The sequence below is a fragment of the Aotus nancymaae genome, unplaced genomic scaffold (assembly GCF_030222135.1).
Source record: "Aotus nancymaae isolate 86718 unplaced genomic scaffold, 86718_ANA_hifiasm-v0.15.2.pri h1tg000041l, whole genome shotgun sequence".
Taxonomy (NCBI): Eukaryota; Metazoa; Chordata; class Mammalia; order Primates; family Aotidae; genus Aotus; species Aotus nancymaae.
Window position 1 is genome coordinate 28,856,519 of NW_026988455.1, and position 20,021 is coordinate 28,876,539.

At 37.4% G+C, this 20,021-nt stretch overlaps 1 protein-coding gene across 5 annotated transcripts in view; it reads right to left on the reverse strand.

The window, feature by feature from the left end:
- The window catches only part of NTRK2 (neurotrophic receptor tyrosine kinase 2), a 347,366-nt gene that overhangs the window by 286,440 nt on the left and 40,905 nt on the right, over nucleotides 1-20,021 (reverse strand). For all 5 annotated transcript variants that reach the window (XM_021676039.2, XM_021676037.2, XM_021676041.2 and 2 more), the window contains exons 6-8: nucleotides 8,965-9,101; nucleotides 8,271-8,403; nucleotides 4,732-5,037 (exon numbers count right to left, since the gene is read on the reverse strand). In XM_021676039.2, the coding sequence (XP_021531714.2) occupies nucleotides 4,732-5,037; nucleotides 8,271-8,403; nucleotides 8,965-9,101 (576 nt within the window). The remainder of the gene's footprint in view (nucleotides 1-4,731; nucleotides 5,038-8,270; nucleotides 8,404-8,964; nucleotides 9,102-20,021) is intronic.

Consider the following 20,021-nt stretch of genomic DNA (forward strand, 5'->3'; position numbering starts at 1 on the left):
AGGTGAAAGCAACCGGCAGGCTTGGGGTATAGGTGGCATTTGGCTTGACCTGTACACCCAGAGGACAAGAGAGCATGAGTGCCCCCTGCAGGCCAGAGGCAGCACAGGAGAAAGTCTTTGTAGGGAGTCTTAGGTCCCGCCAACAGGGCCACCTGGAGGGGCTGAGGGACCCCAACAACACAAAATGCTTTCCTGGAGTCAGGAGTTGCTTGTACCAGCTGGAGCAGAGGTACCTTTGTTCATGTCGTGGGAAATACAAAGAGAGAAATCTCCAGGAGCCCACGAAGGTATCCAGAAAAGAAAGTCTGTGCATCAGCATTGAACATTCCCAGGTCCCTAGAGCACAAAGTCACCAGCAAGCAAACTTCCTGTCATCTCCTTCTCCACTCCCTTTCACCTGGGCAGCAGGGGCACTGAAACCTCAGCAAACTCCATCCCTGACCCCATACTGCCAGCCTGAACTTGGGGAGAACAGGAAATTGGCCATGAGCTCAAATCCAGAGTTTTCACTTCTAGCTCAGGTGGGACATGCTACTTCTCAACTGAGATTCTATCTGCAGCCTAAAATGACCAAAGGATTGCCTGTCACTCAATCATAAGCAGAAAAACGTTACACAGCTCAGAGTTCTACTCCAAGCAGTGAGGCTCACTCCTTGTTGCTCATTGGAATCACCAGGACCTTAAAAACAAAAACTGCCAGAGCCCAACTCTCATCCCAGAACCACTGAATCAGAGTTGCTAAAGCTAGGCCCCAGGAAGGTGTATTTAAAAATTGAATCAAACAAAATCATGACAAAAAGTCCCCAGTTGATTCAAATGTGCAAAAAGGGGCAGGAACCAACTGTTCTGGGAGCCAGGGAAGATCTTTCCTACCGAATTGATTTTAAAGACATGATGGAAAACAAAAGTAACACAAAACTCCTGTATTTGATTGTCACAAGTTGTGCTCTTCACTGTGCTAGAAAGAGAAACATTATGGTTTTCTAGATTTCATTTTGAAGCTCAAAGTTTGCAGTTTATGCTTTAAACACAATCCCAAACTCACAGGAGCTAAGTTCAGTTCTTAAATGTGGGACCCAAAATGATCAATTTAGTGTCTGGAGTCTGGGAAGGTCTTTTCTCTTTCTCAGTTACTAGCCAGGCTTCCAGGGATTAACAGATGGGGAAGGGCACTGGCTTGGTGTCTGGGGTCGGGCTGACATCTGAAGATCTGATAGCACCTGTCCTGCCACATTAGCTTGCTGTAGGGGGAATTGGCAAGGTCTGCAAAGCCCCTACAATCTCAAGAGACATTACACAGGTATCTTGGTTTGCTGGGCCGCTCTCTTTTAATGCCTGCCTCACATCCTCACACGTTGTGACTGGCACCCCCTTGGACTAAGCTGTCACTGGCTTGGGGTCAAACTGCCCCATCCTTCCTCCAAGTGGAGAGCAGGGTGGCAGAGTGTTTGCCACCTCATCTAGTGTGGAGTAAAGGTTATGAGGACTCTCATTACATCCAATTGGTCCATCCTCTTCCATGCTCACTAATTTTTGGTTTATTTATACTTCAGTTTCTTTCAAAACTCTTTATTCTCTGTTTTTGAAAATGAGTTCCTAAGCAAAATGATCATCCCATGGAAATCTCAGTTCTTTTTTAAAAAATTATATTTTATGTTGTATTTTTGAGACAGAATCTGGCTCTTTCACCCAGGCTGGAGTGCAGTGGCGTGATCATGGCTCACTGCAACCTCTGCCTCCCAGGCTCAAGCAATCCTCTCACTTCAGCCTCCCAAGTAGCTGGGACTACAGGCACACACCACCACACTCAGCTAATTCTTATATTTTTTGTAGAGAAAAGGTTTTGCCATATTGCCCAGGCTGGTCTCAAACTCCTGAGCTCAGGCTATCTGCCTGCCTCAGCTTCCCAAAGTTCTGGGATTACAGTCAAGAGCCACTACACCCAGGCAGAGATCTGTTCTAAGCTGAATGAGGTGCACATACTCTAAAAGACACCAGAGCTGTCACATTAATTCTGGCTCTGTATGGAAAATGCAACTAGCTTCACAGTGAGCCAAGCTGCCTGCTTCCTTGTAAGCCAGGAAACTTCTAATATAACAAATCAAAAAGGGAAGGGGGGATCTTACCAAAACAGCTGGGAGAAAGTAGCTGAAATTTCTTATCAAAAAGATTTGTGAGAGCTAAACTTCTTCCTCAATTACCATATGATAACAGTAGAAATACTGATGGAATATAAAGCCAAACTTGACCTGCTGTCCTTAGCTTGGAATACACTTTAGACTAGCAGGAGATTTTTTTTTTTTTTTTTTTTGCTATTTGTTTATTTTTCTTTAGTTTGAAAAGAGGTTAAGAGTAAAAGGAAGCAATTCCAAGAAAGGTCATTATCTGTGTGCTATGGCTGTGAGTCTCATAAATACCCACAACGATTCTATCCCCAAGCCAAGTGGGGTCAATCTTTAATCGGTCACACTGGTTTATGGCCCACTAGGGCCCTTTATATCCAATATCACCCTGGGCCAAGTCTCCTTCATTTCCATTTTCATTTATTACTCCTTGATAGCTGACACTTGAGTAAATATTTAAAAAGAAAAAAAAAGAGCTTTTCTAAAAGCAGATATTAATATTTTAAAGACCTAATAAATTCATGAACAAGAAGATAGAAAGGAGGGGAAGAAATATCTTTATAATTTAGCTTAAGTTGTATTTTTTAATTAAGTAATTATTTCTTTTAAAGGGAATGTTTGAGAAACATCAAGTTATTCTTATACCAGAAAACAATTATTCCTAGTACTTTGGGAGGCCAAGGTAGGTGGATCACCTGAGGTCGGGAGTTTGAGACCAGCTTGACCAACTTGGAAACCCCATCTCTACTAAAATACAAAATTAGCTAGGCGTGGTGGCGCATGCCTGTAATCCCAGCTACATGGGGGGCTGAGGCAGGAGAATCACTTGAACCCGGGAGGCAGAGGTTTGGGTGAGCCAAGATTGTGCCATTGCACCCTAGCCTGGGCAATGAGAGCAAGACTCCATCTCAAAAAAACAAAACAAAACAAAACAAACAAACTAAAAAAACAATGATGGGGGAGGTGATAAGTCTGTGAACTCTATACTATCTTTACAACTTTTCTACAGATCTAAAATTATTCAGAAGCAAAAAGTTTATGTAAGAACGAGTAAAAAGCTACTGTCCTAAATCAGTGTTTCTGGATTTAACTATGAAGCTGTTATTCCCTCAAATGAGACTTCCTGCACACTGCAAGCTAGAGATTTACTACAGCAACCGTAGCCAAGCAGCTAAACTCTCAATTAAGAGGAAGATTTAATGGGAAAGACAACAACAGTCAGGGGTATCTTGGTATTGCTTCCAAACATTGCTTGTTTTATGTGCTCCTGAAGGGCTGCTGTTTATGAATCAAACATACAATCCAAATCACATTTTGAACATGCTAAGGAAGATTGTGCATTTAAAAAGATGTTTAGTGAAGAGCAAAATAATAGGAACTTATCATGTAATGAGAAGGACTGCATTCTTGTTTATTGTTTTGCAGAGATGGCTTTGCACAAATCACCTTTGCCAGTGGTGGGGCCCTGGGAGCCACACAGATACATGCGGCTCAAGCAGCCCCTGCCTCGCAAGTCTCCAAGGTTTTATTTTCCCTTCCCTCTTCCAAGTCATCTTTGCATGACTTTGACTAACTCAGAGCTACACTGGTGAGAAACTCTATTCATGTACAGCTCCCAAAAACCAAACACAGGCCTTGGCCGCCACACTGGTAGCAAGCATTTGAGCAAGGAGACTGAGCAGGTAAGAACACGCCACTGAGTGGCAGCATTTGAAGCAGGTAAATGCAAGACACTAGTCCTGCTGTTCCTGAAGCTCACACTGACATGCTCCTGCTGCACCCAGAGTAGACCCTTGAAGCTAGCCATCCTTTCCCCCATCCAAGCCTTTGGTCAGAGAGGTGCTATTATCACTCCTAGGAAAACAGCTTGCGAGCCAATGAAAGAATCACTCAGCTCAGTAAGCCCAGGTAAGCAAAACAGTCCAAGACACTAATTTCTCATCCATGGATGAGAAACCAGAATTCTCCATTTTGAATTAGATAAGGGGCTAGAAAATAAATCTTAAATACATCACAATCCAACCAAACACAGTTCCTCTGCTTGTGGTTTTGCATGGGTTTTGCCATTGTGGGTACAAAACCTCATTAAACACTTGCAACAATGATGGTAATAATAATAATAGCCCTTTTATCATAAAATGTCCAAGCACCCTAGAGTAGTTATTAATACAGTGTATATCAGATAACTGTTCAAAATTGTTAATTTCCTTATTACCTTCTTGGGAGGAGTACCACTCCCTGCCCCTTAACTTGGCTTTGGCCCTATGACTTGCTTTGGCCAATGGCAGATACACTGAAGAGACAGTCCAGTGCACCAGCTCTGAAGCTAGGCCTTAGGAAGCCTCACATGTTTCCTATTGTCCTCTTTCACTCTGCACTTGTCATAACAAGCACATCTTCTATGTAAATGCTGCTTCATCACCCTGCATCCCACAATAGGTACATGCAAAACAAAACTACTCCACTGACCTATGGATCCATGAGCAAGACTAAACAATGGAGTTTTAAGCCACTGGGTTTGGAGATGGTTTATTGTATACATGATTTTGTCAACAGGTAAATGATAGACTGTATCTTCTCCCCACATGCAAAAGCGTCAGTTACTCACCATCATCAATTCCAGGCCAACCCATGAAGTGAGCAGAAATCTGTTTCTCATCCTTCCCATACTCATTCTTGGCTATGAGAGTGTAGTCCCCATTGTTCATGTGAGTGGGATTATCCAGCTGGAGGCAGCCGTGGTACTCCGTGTGATTAGTAACGTGTATTTTAGTACAGATGTATTTGGACTCATTCAATATTGCCCCGTTATAGAACCACTGAAGCGCTGGTTTGGGGTTGCCTTTCACAGTGAATGGAATGCACCAGTGGTGGTCTGAGGTTGGAGATTCGAGAAATGTGATAGTTGGTGCAACTAAATTGAAAAAGAGAGAGTTAATAGCATCAGAAAGCTCAGAATTCTCCCCATCGAGATGTCTGTGTCATTGATAGGGAATTTTACTCAACCGTTGCCTGGCTTAGAAAAACACATGACCAGAAATTCTGGAATCCATCAGTATTTTGTATCATCATCAGGGTGGATGTAACTCCCTACAGAGAGCTTCAGAACAACTCCTTTCTCTGTTCTACTAAAGACCCATGCATTACAGTCATTTCTCAAATCTATTCAGTATAATTGAAAACCAGCTCCAAACAGATGCAAGAGATTTCTGACAGTGGAAAGAATCCATTTGAAGTTGACTTTGGTTTATAATATCTGTATCTTATATTATATAGATTCATCACCCAAAATACCAAAAATAATAAAATAATGGATACTTTTTGATAGTACTTCTTTCCTAAATAAAACAAATAACAAAAACAACTTTTAAAAATTTACCTGAAGCCCTGATCTCATAAACTTCAAAAACAGATCAAACTGGTCAATGTAATAAGTGTGCTGCTACTGATTAATTATTGTGAGTATAATAAATCATTATTTTTTACTGCTCATCAATAGTAAATACCCTTTGAAAGTATTACATTTCATTAGAGTGTTGTCTATTTTTGTTAAGACCCTACATGCCAATGTTTTGATCCTTTAACTGTTTGGGGTCCAATCTAAACCTGGACAGATTAGATATTATTTCAACTTTAAATATAAAGCACTTTATCCTTTGGGGAAACAAACATAATCAAGTACATTCTTTAAACAGAGTACTTATCCTGAGTGAAGGTATTTAAAATCCTTCATCTGTTTATTTTAATGTAGTCTGACGTTGGTAATTACAAAATCAAGGACTGGAAAAGACCTTTGAGATCTAATAGCATCATTTTTTCAGATGAAGAAACCAAAGTGCAATGAGGTTAAGTGACCTCGTCAAGGTTACTGAGCAAGGCAGACCTGGAACAAGAATCTTGTCTCCTAATGTTTAATCCAATGGCCCTTCCCTCTCATGCACTGCTTCCTGACTGCATGTGTTCATCAAACAAGAGGAGAAAAAATCTAAGACCTCGTAGCCAGGGAACAGACAAGCACTCTGAGTCGGGTATCTGCAATGGTTATCTTGGTTGTTACTGTTTTCGTTTGTCTGTTTTCATTTCTTTAGACTCGCTCTGTCACCCAGGCTGAAGTGCAGTGGCACAATCTTGGCTCGCTGCAACCTCCACCTCCCAGGTTCAAGTGATTCTCATACCTCAGCCTTCTGAGTAGCTGGGATTATAGGCGCCTGCCATCATGCCCGACCAATTTTAGTATTTTTAGTAGAGATGGGGTTTCACCATGTTGCCTAGGCTGGTCTTGAACTCCTGATCTCAAATCATCCACCCACCTCAGCCTCCCAAAGTGCTGGGATTACAGGCGTGAGCCTCTGCACCCAGCCAGTTGTTAATATTCTTTAGCATGTATTGCTTCTGCTGTTTGTCTAAACTTTGACAGATAAAGTCAATTTTTCAGATCCTAGTGACCATATAGATATTAACCTGAAACTGAGGAAAAAACTCAAGTTTGGATATTTTTAATAGAAAACAGGTAATCTGATATTACCCTCTTACTTGTATTCAAGTAAATCCTCCCACAATACTACCTAGGAAGAAATAAAGCTGATAAAAGAGCCCAATTCACTTTCATAATTTACAGAAAGATTTCCAGTTACCAGTGACATTCCCCTCAATCAAGCAAGTGTGCAGCTGAACTCTGCACGTGTATCTTGTGACAGTGTCCCTCACTGTAAGAAATGTGATATTACTAAACTTAAATTGGCAAAGTTTAATTGTTTCCTTTACCAAATATCTCTCACAGGCCTCCTTAAAATGGTCTTTGGAAAACAAAAGTTTTTAATATGTGATTTCATCTATAAAAATTCAATTTAAATATAATTTGGGGGAACCCTATATATATATATATATAACACAAAATAAGGTCCATACATGTGTAGATACACACACTCATAGACCTGTGTTATAAACCAACCACCACAAGGACCACAGTGGGGCAGAGGCCGCACTTACCTTCCTCCCACCAGCCCAGGTCCCCACACCCAGGGCCCACTCATTCCTTCTACCATGCTCAAATGAATTTTGGGTTAGGTGCTGATTTAAGGACATATAGTTGGAAATGGTTGCAAACGTTTGGAGATAACATTGACTTCAGGCTTCTGAGTGGGTCAAAATGATGAGAAATTATGAGTTTAGTCCCCACTGGGCATAGCGGTGGTACTAACAGTGATAAAGGATTATAGCCGATGATTTCAATTGTTCACTCCAGCAACCACACATTGAATGTGTGCTATGAGTGAGTATTAACCAGCATATAGGCACCAGCTATGGCCAGGGGTCTACATGTGTGTAACTCATACACACACTTACACACATGCACGCTCATGTTTTTCTCATCCAAGTTCCAATCCAAATGGAGTAAAACCTCATTAATTTATACTATGCCAGGTCAGAATTTACAATGACATGAAGTGTCTATATAGTTTTTACTGAATATACACCATCATGCTAAAAGCCACAATTTGGAATTTCAAAATGTATATTATATTAGTTATAATACTGAAGAACAATGCACTTATGTTTAAGAAGATGGATATCTTTTAACTTAGATTCAATGTATACAGAAATTTAAAACAATAATAATAATTTTCTACAGGTGATAAAAATTTTCAATAATTTAAGTAGGACTAATCCTACCTTCTCACAGAAACTTGATGTCAAATGAATGAGGTTTTATTTTATCAACAGTACAATTAGGCATTTGTGAACAACTAGCAAATACTTGAGTAATCATAATTTTAAAGCATCATGTTGCTTTTATAGAGGAAGAAAGTTTTAGAAACTGGTTTATGAAAATTTAAGCTAAAACATTAACAAGAGGGAGCAACCAGCTCAAAAAATATTCTATCAGAAAAAAGACAGAGGAAGGCACAAAACGACAAGCTCAAAATCGAGAAAGAAGCTTAAAAGAAAGATAATGGATGAGCAAGAGTTGTAAAGCAGAAATTGAACAAGTAAAAGAGGCTGATAATGTTTCTTAATTAATTATGCACAAAACACTGCATATACTTTTTTAACAAACTTAAGCAGCACCCAGAGTGCTCCAGCAACAAACGTAGGTGTGTCCATGATCATTTGCTATTAAAAATACATGCCAGTCTGATTACGTACAATGCACAGTGAGGTTGACAGAATCTTGATCTTCTCCTACAAGATTTTCTGCCACACAAGAGATTTGCTTCCCACTGTCATCGGATGAAATGTTAGTTATCCTTAAGGAGCCCTGTGTGTGGCTTGTTTCATTCTACAAATGAATTAACAGAAAAAAAAAAAATAACCTTGATTAGAATTGATCCCAAAGTGACAGGATTTGGGGTTTCTTTCCCTAATTAGAGAAAAAAAAAAATATATATATATATATACTTAATATATGTATAGATATATATATATATAACATTAGAAAATCTTCTCTGCCTGAACTGGGCTCAGGCAAAGAAGTAAATCAGAAGTTATTCTATTTCTCTAGGTTTCACTTGCTACGTGTATGAGGTTGACTTGATCCCTGAATTCCCCCTAAGGGAGAAGACCATAGGGAAAGTCACTTGCTTTTCTCAGGATAATACAAAGAGCTCATGAGGGATATGAAGACTCCTCACTCTATTAGGTATGCATAACTAAAATGCAAGCCTGCATTAGTCTTTGTTAATTAAGAATAAGTAGAAAGTAAATGTACATCAAAAACTCTTTGTAAATTTCTATATGTAGCCCTATAAAATATCAAATGATCATCACTAGGTTTAATACATTCTCACATTCTGAAACACTCTTGTCTCTCTATTAAGACACAGCCAAACACAACCCTTACCATATGTTTGGAAACCAGATTACCAACATCCCAGTACATATTAGGAACAGGATCGCCTGCCACACTACAGGATAACGTGATAGACTTTCCTTCCTCCACAGTGAGGTTAGGTGCAGCCAAATTTGCAGATGGCAAACCTATGGAACAAGAAAAGTAAACAGAGGCGTATGCAAATAGTTAAATGCAGTATCAAAATAATAGCAATAAATTGAAAACTGTTTATGCTTTAAAAATCAATATTTAATTGCTTTTTGAGACTGATTTATGTTGATTTGAAAAAGTGCCACGTTGATCAGCTTCATAGATTACACGTAAACCAAAAAAGCCATAATTAGATTTCAAAATAAATTATGCACATTTCTTAAAGTACTATTGCAGAATAACCTTTTATTTTCAAGAACACTAGCATATAGAACTGTCTTCCACCTTTTTTTCTGTTCTACAGTTAGTAATCCAGTTTCTGCACATAAACAGAGATTGTACCTGTGGACTGACGTTATGTCTTTTATTTCCCTCTGTCTCCTACCCCTCATTTTTTTATTGCTCAAGAACACAAAAGGTTGAGATGCATCTATTTTGCTTTTGCAAAAATCTGTTTTTTGCATTAAGTAACTCTCACAAATCTAACCTACTACCAGACACAGATTTTGAAAGAGTCATTCTGTTGAAGACAATGTAGTTTCAAAGCATTTTTCAGACAGGAAGCTTAAACTATTGCAGTGTTAGAATGTTTCTAAGTTATGTAAAATTTTTCATCTTATTTAGAATATAATGAAAATGGGTATATGGACTCATTCCAGGTAAAAGTTCTTTTTATTGGAAAAACTGTGAGAATGTATTTATTAGATGAACCTTTGAACCTTATAAACATTTTTTAATAGTCTAGCAAAGCATCATTTTTATCCTTTTGTATTTCAAAAGCTATGTGTAATTTTAGGGATGTCACTATGACTTCATGAAATTATCACACCAAATGAGTGTTGACACTGCTTTAAACTGCATAAAGATCATAGTATTTTTTATACATAGACATGTCCTAAAGGGTATAACATTATGTCAGGGCCTGCTAGTGGAGCCTATTCCTCTCTTGGTGTCAGAAACTCTGCTTGGGACTATAGTCACTCCATAGCTATGTCCTGCAGGACTATGATACGTCATTAACTCAGATCAGAACCTGGAGGTCAAAGAAGGCAATTCATTTTCAACAGCCGTTAAATTGCAATTAACCCACCCATCTGGCAGTATCTGACCTGTCATCTTCACATTACTATGCATAAACCCTTCTCTTACGATGTATTCTTACTGGCAAAGCCATCTTTCTTTATTAGTGAAATCAGGCTGGAATAAGATTTGTACAGTCTATGTCTCATGGTTTTTCCACCACTAGGAGAAGACTCCCCAATAAGATCTGGCTTTCAGGGGCTAGTGAGACCTGCTTCTAAACTCTTCCTTGCTGTAAGCATCCAATAGAGAGCAATGTTACATCTTTCATGGGGTTTAAAAAAAAAAAAAAAGTCCCTAATAGCCAGAGTTATACAGGGCAATGAAATATATAACAATGATTAACAGAGAGTGCAGTACACCCTAAACCCGGCACATACTAACTTTGTGGCCTTGGATGAGTTTTGTTTTTCTCAATATGTTTTCTTCACAACTTGTATGACAATTAAGCTGTTCAATTTATTATGAAGTATGTCAAGACAAGACAGAAGAAATTGGCTTACTTAGTGAAAAATCTCCTTGAAGTCAATTGCATAATCTGGGTGACTTTTTAAAATATATATATACTTCATTTTATTTAGTCACATAGTTTGAAGAGTTGATAATTCTGTAAAACTTATGAAAAAGATTAAAGCTACTGTGTGTGAAAAACAGTAGTCCCACCTTACCCATGTGGCACTATTTTCTGTTCCCAGAGGCACCCATTTCATCACTTTTAACTTCTTTTGGTATTGATCTGCTCATCTTTAAGTATCATTCTTTATTGCTACTTCTTGGTTTTCCTGCTTCAGCAGTATCTACTGACCTCCCACGGTGGAAGATGAGATATGGGCTCACTTTCACACAGAATTCCAGCCCTCCCCATGGCCCCCACCACATTCAACATACTCTACATATGCTGTAAAGTTACATTGTCTCGATGGAGACATAAAGATTATTATGAGTATGCAAGCCTTACCAACAGCAGAACCATCTAATATGCAATACGTACTATATTTCATCAAATTTAAGACAGTGTTAATTACAGGTTGCAACATTGCTATATGTACCAGTATAAAAGGAAAAAAAAATGTTGCCAATATAACTATGAGCATGCTTTCTTATCACTTAGAACTCCTATTGTTTGGAGGTTGGGCCTTCTACGTAGCCCACTTAATTCTCTAATCCTTTCCTATTTTCCATCTTTTCATTTATTTGCTCTATTCAAAGGGATTTTTTTTAGATTAACCTTTAAAACCCCCTTTTAAGGTTGTTCATTCCTCTGTCATATATTTTATTCCCAAGGCTCTTCTTTTGTTCCTGAATGTTCTTTTTTTTTTTTTATGGCACCCTCTTCTTGTTCCATGGATGCAATATCTCTTACAATTTCTCTGAGATATTTATAATCATTTCTTGAATTTTTTCTTTTCTCTATATCAACTTTGTTTCTTGCAATTTTTTTTCCTCTTTCTCTCTATGGTGTTTTTGTGTTTGTGTTTCAATTATAAGCTTTCCTCAGTTATGTCTGTTTGTTCATACATCTTTAAGAATGGGGTTCTAGAAGCATTGCACATATTTGTGAATTGTCAGCTTCATTGTAGGATAATATTACTGGCCTATATACTAGGTACCATCTGATGTCAGGATCATGAAATCATTTTGAAGAAAGGAGTGGTCAAATTATTCAAATAATGCTCTTCCAACTTCCTGCTTGGAGAAGAGGTCTGGATATATTAATATTCCATATGTAAATCCATCATATTCTCTATGGTTCCCATGGAATTTCTCAGAGCCTGTTTTATCCACTTTAGAGAATTAAGCCTCCAATCTTCTGCTGAGGCGGGAGAGGTTCAGTCACCAGGGCTTAGCAGACTTGCCACCAGTAGACTGTTTGGCATTACTTGTACTCTCATGCCCTAAGCATTGTAGTAGTTCTGCCCTATAAAGCAGTTTTCCCTTGGCTTTCTCCGTTGTCAACTTGGCAACCAGTATTCTCAGCCTTTAAGTAAGTTACTATTCATCCATCTGCTTTTTTAGCTTACAAGCATTTGTGCTTTGTGACTCTCCCTCTCACTTCTCTTTTCTTTTTTTTTTTTTTTTTTTTTTTTTTTGAGACAGGGTCTTGCTGTATTTCCCAAGCTGGAGTGCAGTGGCACAATCTCAGCTCACTGCAACCTTCGCCTCCTGGGTTCAATCAATTTTTGCACCTCAGCCTCTTGAGTAGCTGGGATTACAGGCACACACTACCACACCTGGCTAATTTTTTATATTTTTAGTAGAAACAGGGTTTTGCCTTGTTGCCCAGACTGGTCTCAAATTCCTGAGCTCAGACACTCCGCCCGCCTCGGCCTCCCAAAGTGCTAGGATTACAGGCATGAGCCGCCATGCTGGGCTGTCTCTCCCACTTTCTTTATTTATAGATTTATCTGCTGACTCCAGGGTGACCATCAGAGTCAAGGCCTGTCATGGTGCTTGTTCTCAAGATATGATCCCCTCCATAGCCAGACCCCCCCAATGGAGCTTAAAGACACCCACCTTGGCATTTCAAGTACAAACCTATGGGATGAATTTCCTACTTTTTATAAACGTATCTAATAGTTTGGAGATTCTCCACAGAGAAAGATTAAAATAAACAGATTCGCACTAGGAAACGCTATGTTATAATGTTAATTTTTCCTATAAAATCTCATGTAGGTTTTTTGTTAAACTTAAGCTTATATAATCAACAGCTCTAAGAGCATTTAATTACAGTAACACTAATATTAGCATTTATTGGGCATTCAGTGAACCAGATATTCTTGCATAGTACCTTGTTTTATCTCATTCTTAGAACCAGTCTTGAAGATAAATATTTTGCCCTCATTTAATTAATGAAGTATATGAGTTTTGGAAAAGTCAAATACATTATCCAACACTGTCCAAGTACATGCAGACCTAGAATTCGAACTCAAAGCTCAGGGTCTTCACCACTACCTCCCAAGATGTACATATCCATTTCATCACGGACCATAAATACCACTGAGTATCCTTGACAAAGAAATTATTTCATTTAAAAAATAATTACGTGTCTATTCTGTAGAAGCATGAGTCTCCTTTATTTATAGAGAAATTGTATCACCCTTTCTTCGCAGTTTCCAAAGGAATCTGAGCAAAATTGGACAAGTCTAGATCTTTTAAACGTAAAGTCTTCCACAAATGAGTAAGCATCTGACTCACGTTTAATTCTACAGCGTTAATATGCTGGCCGAAGATTCAATAATGGAAAAAACAATCTGTACTTGAAATATCACTTGAGGTTTAATTAGCACAATAAAAATGAATTGGGAAGCATGAATAGCCAAGGCGGGATAAACCAGTTGCCAGGCACTACTTCCTGGCTTAATAAGATTTGAAATCGGCACAAGTACACAGCAAAGCCCAGCAATGATTCCAAGAGCTGCTAACTCTACTTTAAAGGGATCCTGACTCTAAGCCTTACAGCTGTCTTCCTTTGCACTCTGGGGAATCTCGCTGGAAATCAGAGAGGACCAGCTTCCCAGGCAGACAGATACCTCCGTGTAAATGTCTCTTGATCTGGATTCCTTCAGGAAGGATGTCCTGGCCTGTAGATCTCAGCAGAAAATCCTCAACCAGGCAGTGAAAATGTTGACTTTCTTTACATCAAAGCTTCCCAAACTCTATTGTGCATATGGATCATCAGGGTATCTTGTTAAAGATGTAGTTTCTTTTGCAATAGGTCTGGGTTGGGGCCTAATAATTTGCATTTCTAATAAACTCTCTGTTCCACAGAACACACTTGAAAGGACAGGGGTTTAGACTATAAGTGTTGGGCAATTGTTCAATGGGCTTTTGTTCTTACAACTATTATTCTTAAATCTGACATGGGCCTGAGCTGTCCATCAAATTTTCCCCAAAGCGTGTCTTATGGAACTCTAATTTCTTGAGATGTTCTAGAGACAAAAAAAAAAAAATCCAAGATTACAAAAAAAAAAGAAAGAAAGAAAGAAAAAAAAAAACGAAGAAGAAAGCCCTGTAAGAAACTCTGGATGTTCACAACGCAGATTAGCAAATTAAAAGCTCTGGGAACTCCTACTATAAAGAAACTCATTTTAATTCCATTGATCTTACATTCCCCAGGCAGATTTGAATACATAACATTTTCTTTGATTGTGATGTCTGTTGTGGCTTTATTTTCATTTCAAGCAATTTGACAAAATATAAGATATATATATATATATATACACTTAAATTCTGATGTAAAATACATTTAAATCTAACTATTCTTATTGATGGTAGCAATAGCTAATATATATTTGGTAATTAGTATGTACTAGACTCTATTTTAAATATTTTCCATTTATTACCTTATCAGTCATCCTAAAAATCCTAGAAAGTAGGTGCCATTAATATTTCTATTTCCAGATGAAGAAGTTAAGGCTATCAAGTATCATAACTAAATAGCTAGTGAGTGGGGGTTGGCCCTAGCCCATGTCTGTCTGTCCAGGGCCTTAACCAGGTCATTCTGGCTGCCTCCTTTGTTGGGATCTGCCATGTCTTTGCTTCCACCCATTAGTACATACTTGTTGAGAGTTGACCAAATTGATGAGGTCCTTCAAACACTCATTCAAAGTGTGTAGGCCCTCACTTTCTATTAAGGAAAAATAAATCTCTAGTCATTTTGGATTAACTTAGCTTGGCAAGAAATAAGGTGGGCCAAGGTTGGGTTTTACTAATATTTTTCAGTAATCACCAGTAGGTCTGGCTTGTGTTTGTTTTCAGCTTGCTTCAGTGGTCCTGAGCTCTGTTCATTTCATGTTGGGTCATTATTCTACATGTATAAAAATATTCAAGTAAATTATAATTTTGTCTGTTCTCTGCCTTCTCTCCTCTCACTTCTATTTGTGTGCACATAAATAACTTAAAACAAATAAGCACTTTACCTATCTCTTAATTATAGAATACTAAAATTCTATAACCTTCCCCTCTACCATTCTATCTCCTTGCCATATCTTCCAAGTTATTTGCCTCCTAAACAGATATATTCCACAACCAAGAATGAAGCCAAGATGAGCCTGACCTATTTAGAAGTGACTGCTTTTTACCTGGTAGCAAAAATGGCAGAAAATTAGCAAAAGGACTTTTCAAGCTCAAATTTGAAACTGTGCTTCTAAGCACATGTGAGCCATGTCACAAAAGTGACAGCTACTACATAACTTCTAAACACAAAAACTTAAACAGCAGTTGAAAGATGATAAAAAAAAAAAAAAATCATGTGACATTCTAAGAAGATAAAGAAAAACAATGATCCACTGTGTGGTTTGCTTTATTTAGGAGATAAAACCTGATCTCTAAGAAAATTAAAGCAAAGCAGTAGACTAAAGTAGTCTTTGTATATGGTTTTCAGGAAAGAAAGTAATCCAAGTAAGTCGCTAAGAAAATAATGTTTCATATCACTCTAACTTCCACATAGAGCATATAGCATATCCTTTTAATCTGGGAATGTTAATGAAGTGGAATTATTACCAGTCTATTTTCCTGGTTCAACACAAACAAAAGAAGGAGTATGTACAAATATGCTACACAGACATATGTGCTACAAATTGTGGTTGAAACCAAAAGTAAATCTTAAAAATAAATCATTAAATTCAATTTAGCTCAAGGAACCTGGCCTCTCCTCCTGGGCACCTGTGATCTGATCTTCACTATCAGATCACTTTTTATTTACATTAAAAGTTCGAAGTTTGGAAAAGTAGAAAATGGAAATTGTCATAATAAATAGCAAGGAAACCAAAGGCAAGTCTGATTTCAATCCATGGGACAGTTAAAGATGGTTTACATAGTGAATTGCTACCTTATATTCACCGTGGGACTAACATTCTGTGTGGTAACTACTTACTAGCAAAATAGGTGCAGGGATTGTTTTGATATGACCCAGAGGAATACTCCCTTTCTTAAATGTATTTGCCATCTACTTAAGATAGAGCATTTCATGTGCTATTAACACTTGCTGAAGAAACTCTCAGGTAAGATTTAAATAATAATGATAGTATTTTTAAAAATTAACCTATTATATCCACTGCTCCTTAGTAATCCCATTCTGCCAGGGGAAGTGACTGAAAGATTTATACTGGAAGACTAACGCTGAAGATCATTTAAGGGCCCAGGAATTGAGAAGAAATGTTTTTTTAAATACTACATGGTAAGTAATTTCATTAAAAATGCTATAAGAAGTAGCAGGCAGATTTTTTATGTGAGATGATAATCGGCACAGCCCGGCAAAATCAACTTTCTTTCCCAGCACTTACACGATTCTGTTTCAGTCTTCAGAACCATTGCTCATAGCATCTCTTTATTCCAATTAATGTGGAAATGTAATATGAAAATGTTTTGTTGCCTTGCAATTAATAAAGTTTTCTAAGGTTTAGAAGGGCCTTGTGAAGAAACGAACCACCACTTGTTTTACAGCATGAATAAATTTACAGTAATTAACAGCAGGAGGGGACTGTTACAAAAATATTGTGAGGCATTTTGACTGCACTATTAATGAGAACGATGCAGTTAAACTTCCCAGTCCCATCTACCATGCTCGATTAATCTCTAAGGATATAAAGAAAAAAAGAAGAAATGAGATTCTCTCAAAAATGCAGTAAGGAAAAAAATTTCAAAAAGAACTAAAAAAACTAAACTATGGAATAATTAGGCTAAAATAATGTATTTAAGTTATTTTTAATTAACTGAAATATTCACACCATTATATTAAAAACCTGGTCCAATATGACCATTAATATGATATGGTTCACGCATTTGATAATTCAGCAAACCTTCATCAAACGTTTGTTATGTTCCAAGGGTACAGTAGGCACCATGGAATATGCATATTTGCATATAAAATATAGAGAACTTGTTCTCCATACAATATCTTCATGATTAAATACTAACAAGGGAAGCTTTTAAAGAAAACCCATCTTATAAACAAATAAAATCTCAATAGCTCTTCTTTTTTACTGAAATAAAAATCGTACCAATTGCAAACTAAATACAATGACCACGGTAGTTGCGGCAAATTGTTGGGTTACAATGATGACACACACAAGACCATGGTCTCTACTGATTCAGTTAGCTAAAAAGTTTCACTCCCCACCCCCTGAAAAGTGTGGAAATAAGATGAACTTCAAATCTGTAACTTAAATACAACAGATGTGTTTCAAAAGTATATGTAAAAGAAAAAGCCAGCTGACCATAAATTTATTTTTTTTTTCAAACAGGACATCCACCTTGAAGATACTGGCATGTTATCATCTGGTTTCTTCAACACAGAATTCCAAAGAAGATTTTAAATCTAACATTCTAGTGTCATTTTCTGTTTAGATTATCTAACTTCTCCTGAAAGAACCGAAATTGGGAAACCATCAAAAGAAAATTAATACATGACTAAGCCCCAAAGTCAAAGCTCCCCTTCTCATCCCAGATAACTAGAAGTGATACTCAATATTTTTTTTTAAATCCAGAACCATGTTAGAAAATGAGAAGGCACAACATTGATGGACAAGAAACTATAAAAAACACCTGAATGAGAGAAAGCAGAAGAGGATTAATGAAGAGCAGCACAGTCCCACATGGATACATAACCATGTGCTTCACAAAACAGTGAGGCTCTCAAAGGACCCAAAAGTAGAGGCAGGATTGCAGGACTCCATGGAGATATGGCAAACCCTAGTATGGAAAAGGGCATTTCAGTCACAAAAAATGACTCACAGGAGATTATGGAAATTGATAATCAGTGATTGAAAGGAAACAAAAAATCAGCAGCTGGAGAAATAGCTGAAGAGCTAAGTAGTGAGTAAACCAATTCTCCCATAATGCAGCACACAAGGACAAGCAGATGGAAATGACTAAGGAAAGGGTGACCGGTGTGGGCGGAGCCAAAAGTGTAAATATCTATCCAATGTCTATTCTTGAATGAAAGAATAAATTAAAGAATACGTAGAGCAAATCAATAAGAACATTTTTCCAGAACTGAAGACATGAACCCTCACATTGAAAGGGTATCCCACACACCAAGCAGAATTAAACAACAACAAAAAAAATTCAACCCTGCATCTAGTTACATTGTGGTGAAATTTAAGAATAACATGGATAAGGAGTAAATCCTAAAAACTTCTAAAGAGGAAAAAAAAAGGCACAGGTTATCTAGCAATAGCAAGCATCAGACTAGCCTCAGGCTTCTCATCAGTAACACTGAATACAAATAGAATACGGTGCAATATCTGCAAAGTTCTGAGTTTTTGAGCCTATAATTTTTTCCTCAGAAAATTCCACTGAGAATAAAAAATACAGGCCAATTTCTCACCACTCAAGAACTTGATTTTATTTTTTTAATTTCTATGGAAGAAGTATTAGAAGATATACTCCAGCAAAAAGAAAAATCACACCATGAGAACACAGTAGGAGACAAAAGTCTATAATATGCAAAGAAATAGGGCATCTTCAAAAAAGCCAGGTAACCATATAAAAATAAAATTCCAGATGATAGCAAACTGAGAGCTGGGAGGAGAAGTAAAAGGAAGAAAAAATATTTTTCTGCCTTATTGTTGGTTATATCTCTATGCAGAAAATATATATTTAAATCTGTGCAGAAAATATTTTGGCTTTATACATTTTTTTTAAAAAAGGGAATATTTATCACTTTCAAACAATTCAGAAAAAACAAAGAGCAATGAAAGTAAAGAAAAGGAAAAACCCTACAGAAAAATAGACAAAGGATGTAAACAAGTAATTCACTGAAGCATAAACACAGTCCAATAAATACATGAGATACTCAATAGTAATCAGGAAAATGCAAACTCAAAAGCCATGACATAGCATTTTTTAGAAAGATAAACTCTAAAAAGTTTGCTAATTTCAAGGTATACCTTATTAGGTAGGGTGGGTATAAACAGATACAGTCCTTTTTTAATGTGCAAACCATATAAACCAAAAACTCTGCTTCCTTCTATGTATTCTAGAGACACCTTTGCACTTGTACATATGTTTAAAATGCATGAATAAGGATGCTTGCTGAAATATTTTTGTAATAAAAAAATTGAAAATAAGCAAAATGCCCATCAATATGGGCATTTAACTAATTAAGACACATCGTACCATGAATACCATACAATGGTTAAAAAGAACATGATAGATCTAAGACTACTGACCTGAAATGATTAGGAGCAAGAAAAAGACTAACTTTACATGTGTAATGTAGGAAATTACTTTTGCAAGAAAACATATCAATAAAAGTAAAACACTTGAAAGAGAATAAAAATTAAAAGGGAAAGAACAAAACAGTTAAGAACACAAAAATGATAGGAAAAATAAGTCTGTCAATTCACCTGCCACATTCTTCCATAATGTTGCTTTTTGAAAAGCATCCTTGACTTCGAAATGAATTGTGAATGTTACCATAAATGTAACCATTCAATCCTAATCAATCGAGTCCATGCCCTCGTCACAGTAGATTCAAAAACTCACTCTTAGACACACAATTCACTGAATAATTTGTAGAAAACAGAAGGAAAAAATGATTGAAAACTGACAAATGGATTAGGAAAAATGAGGACCAGTTCACTCCTTATGTGTCCTCCATCCCAATCACAATGGCTGAGCAATAACACGTAAGGCGGGGTGCATTCCCGGAATGCTGCCAAGACAACACAACCAAAAATTAAAATGGAAAAAGTGGAATTGGTTTCAGGCAAGGGCAAAGCAGACGTCTGTTAAGAGGCAGTTTGTGAAATCAGAGCAGGAGTCAGATGCTTTCTCTCTTTTCCTCTCAGTGGCTGCTGAACCAATGTGGCCACAACAGCCATGGGGATTTG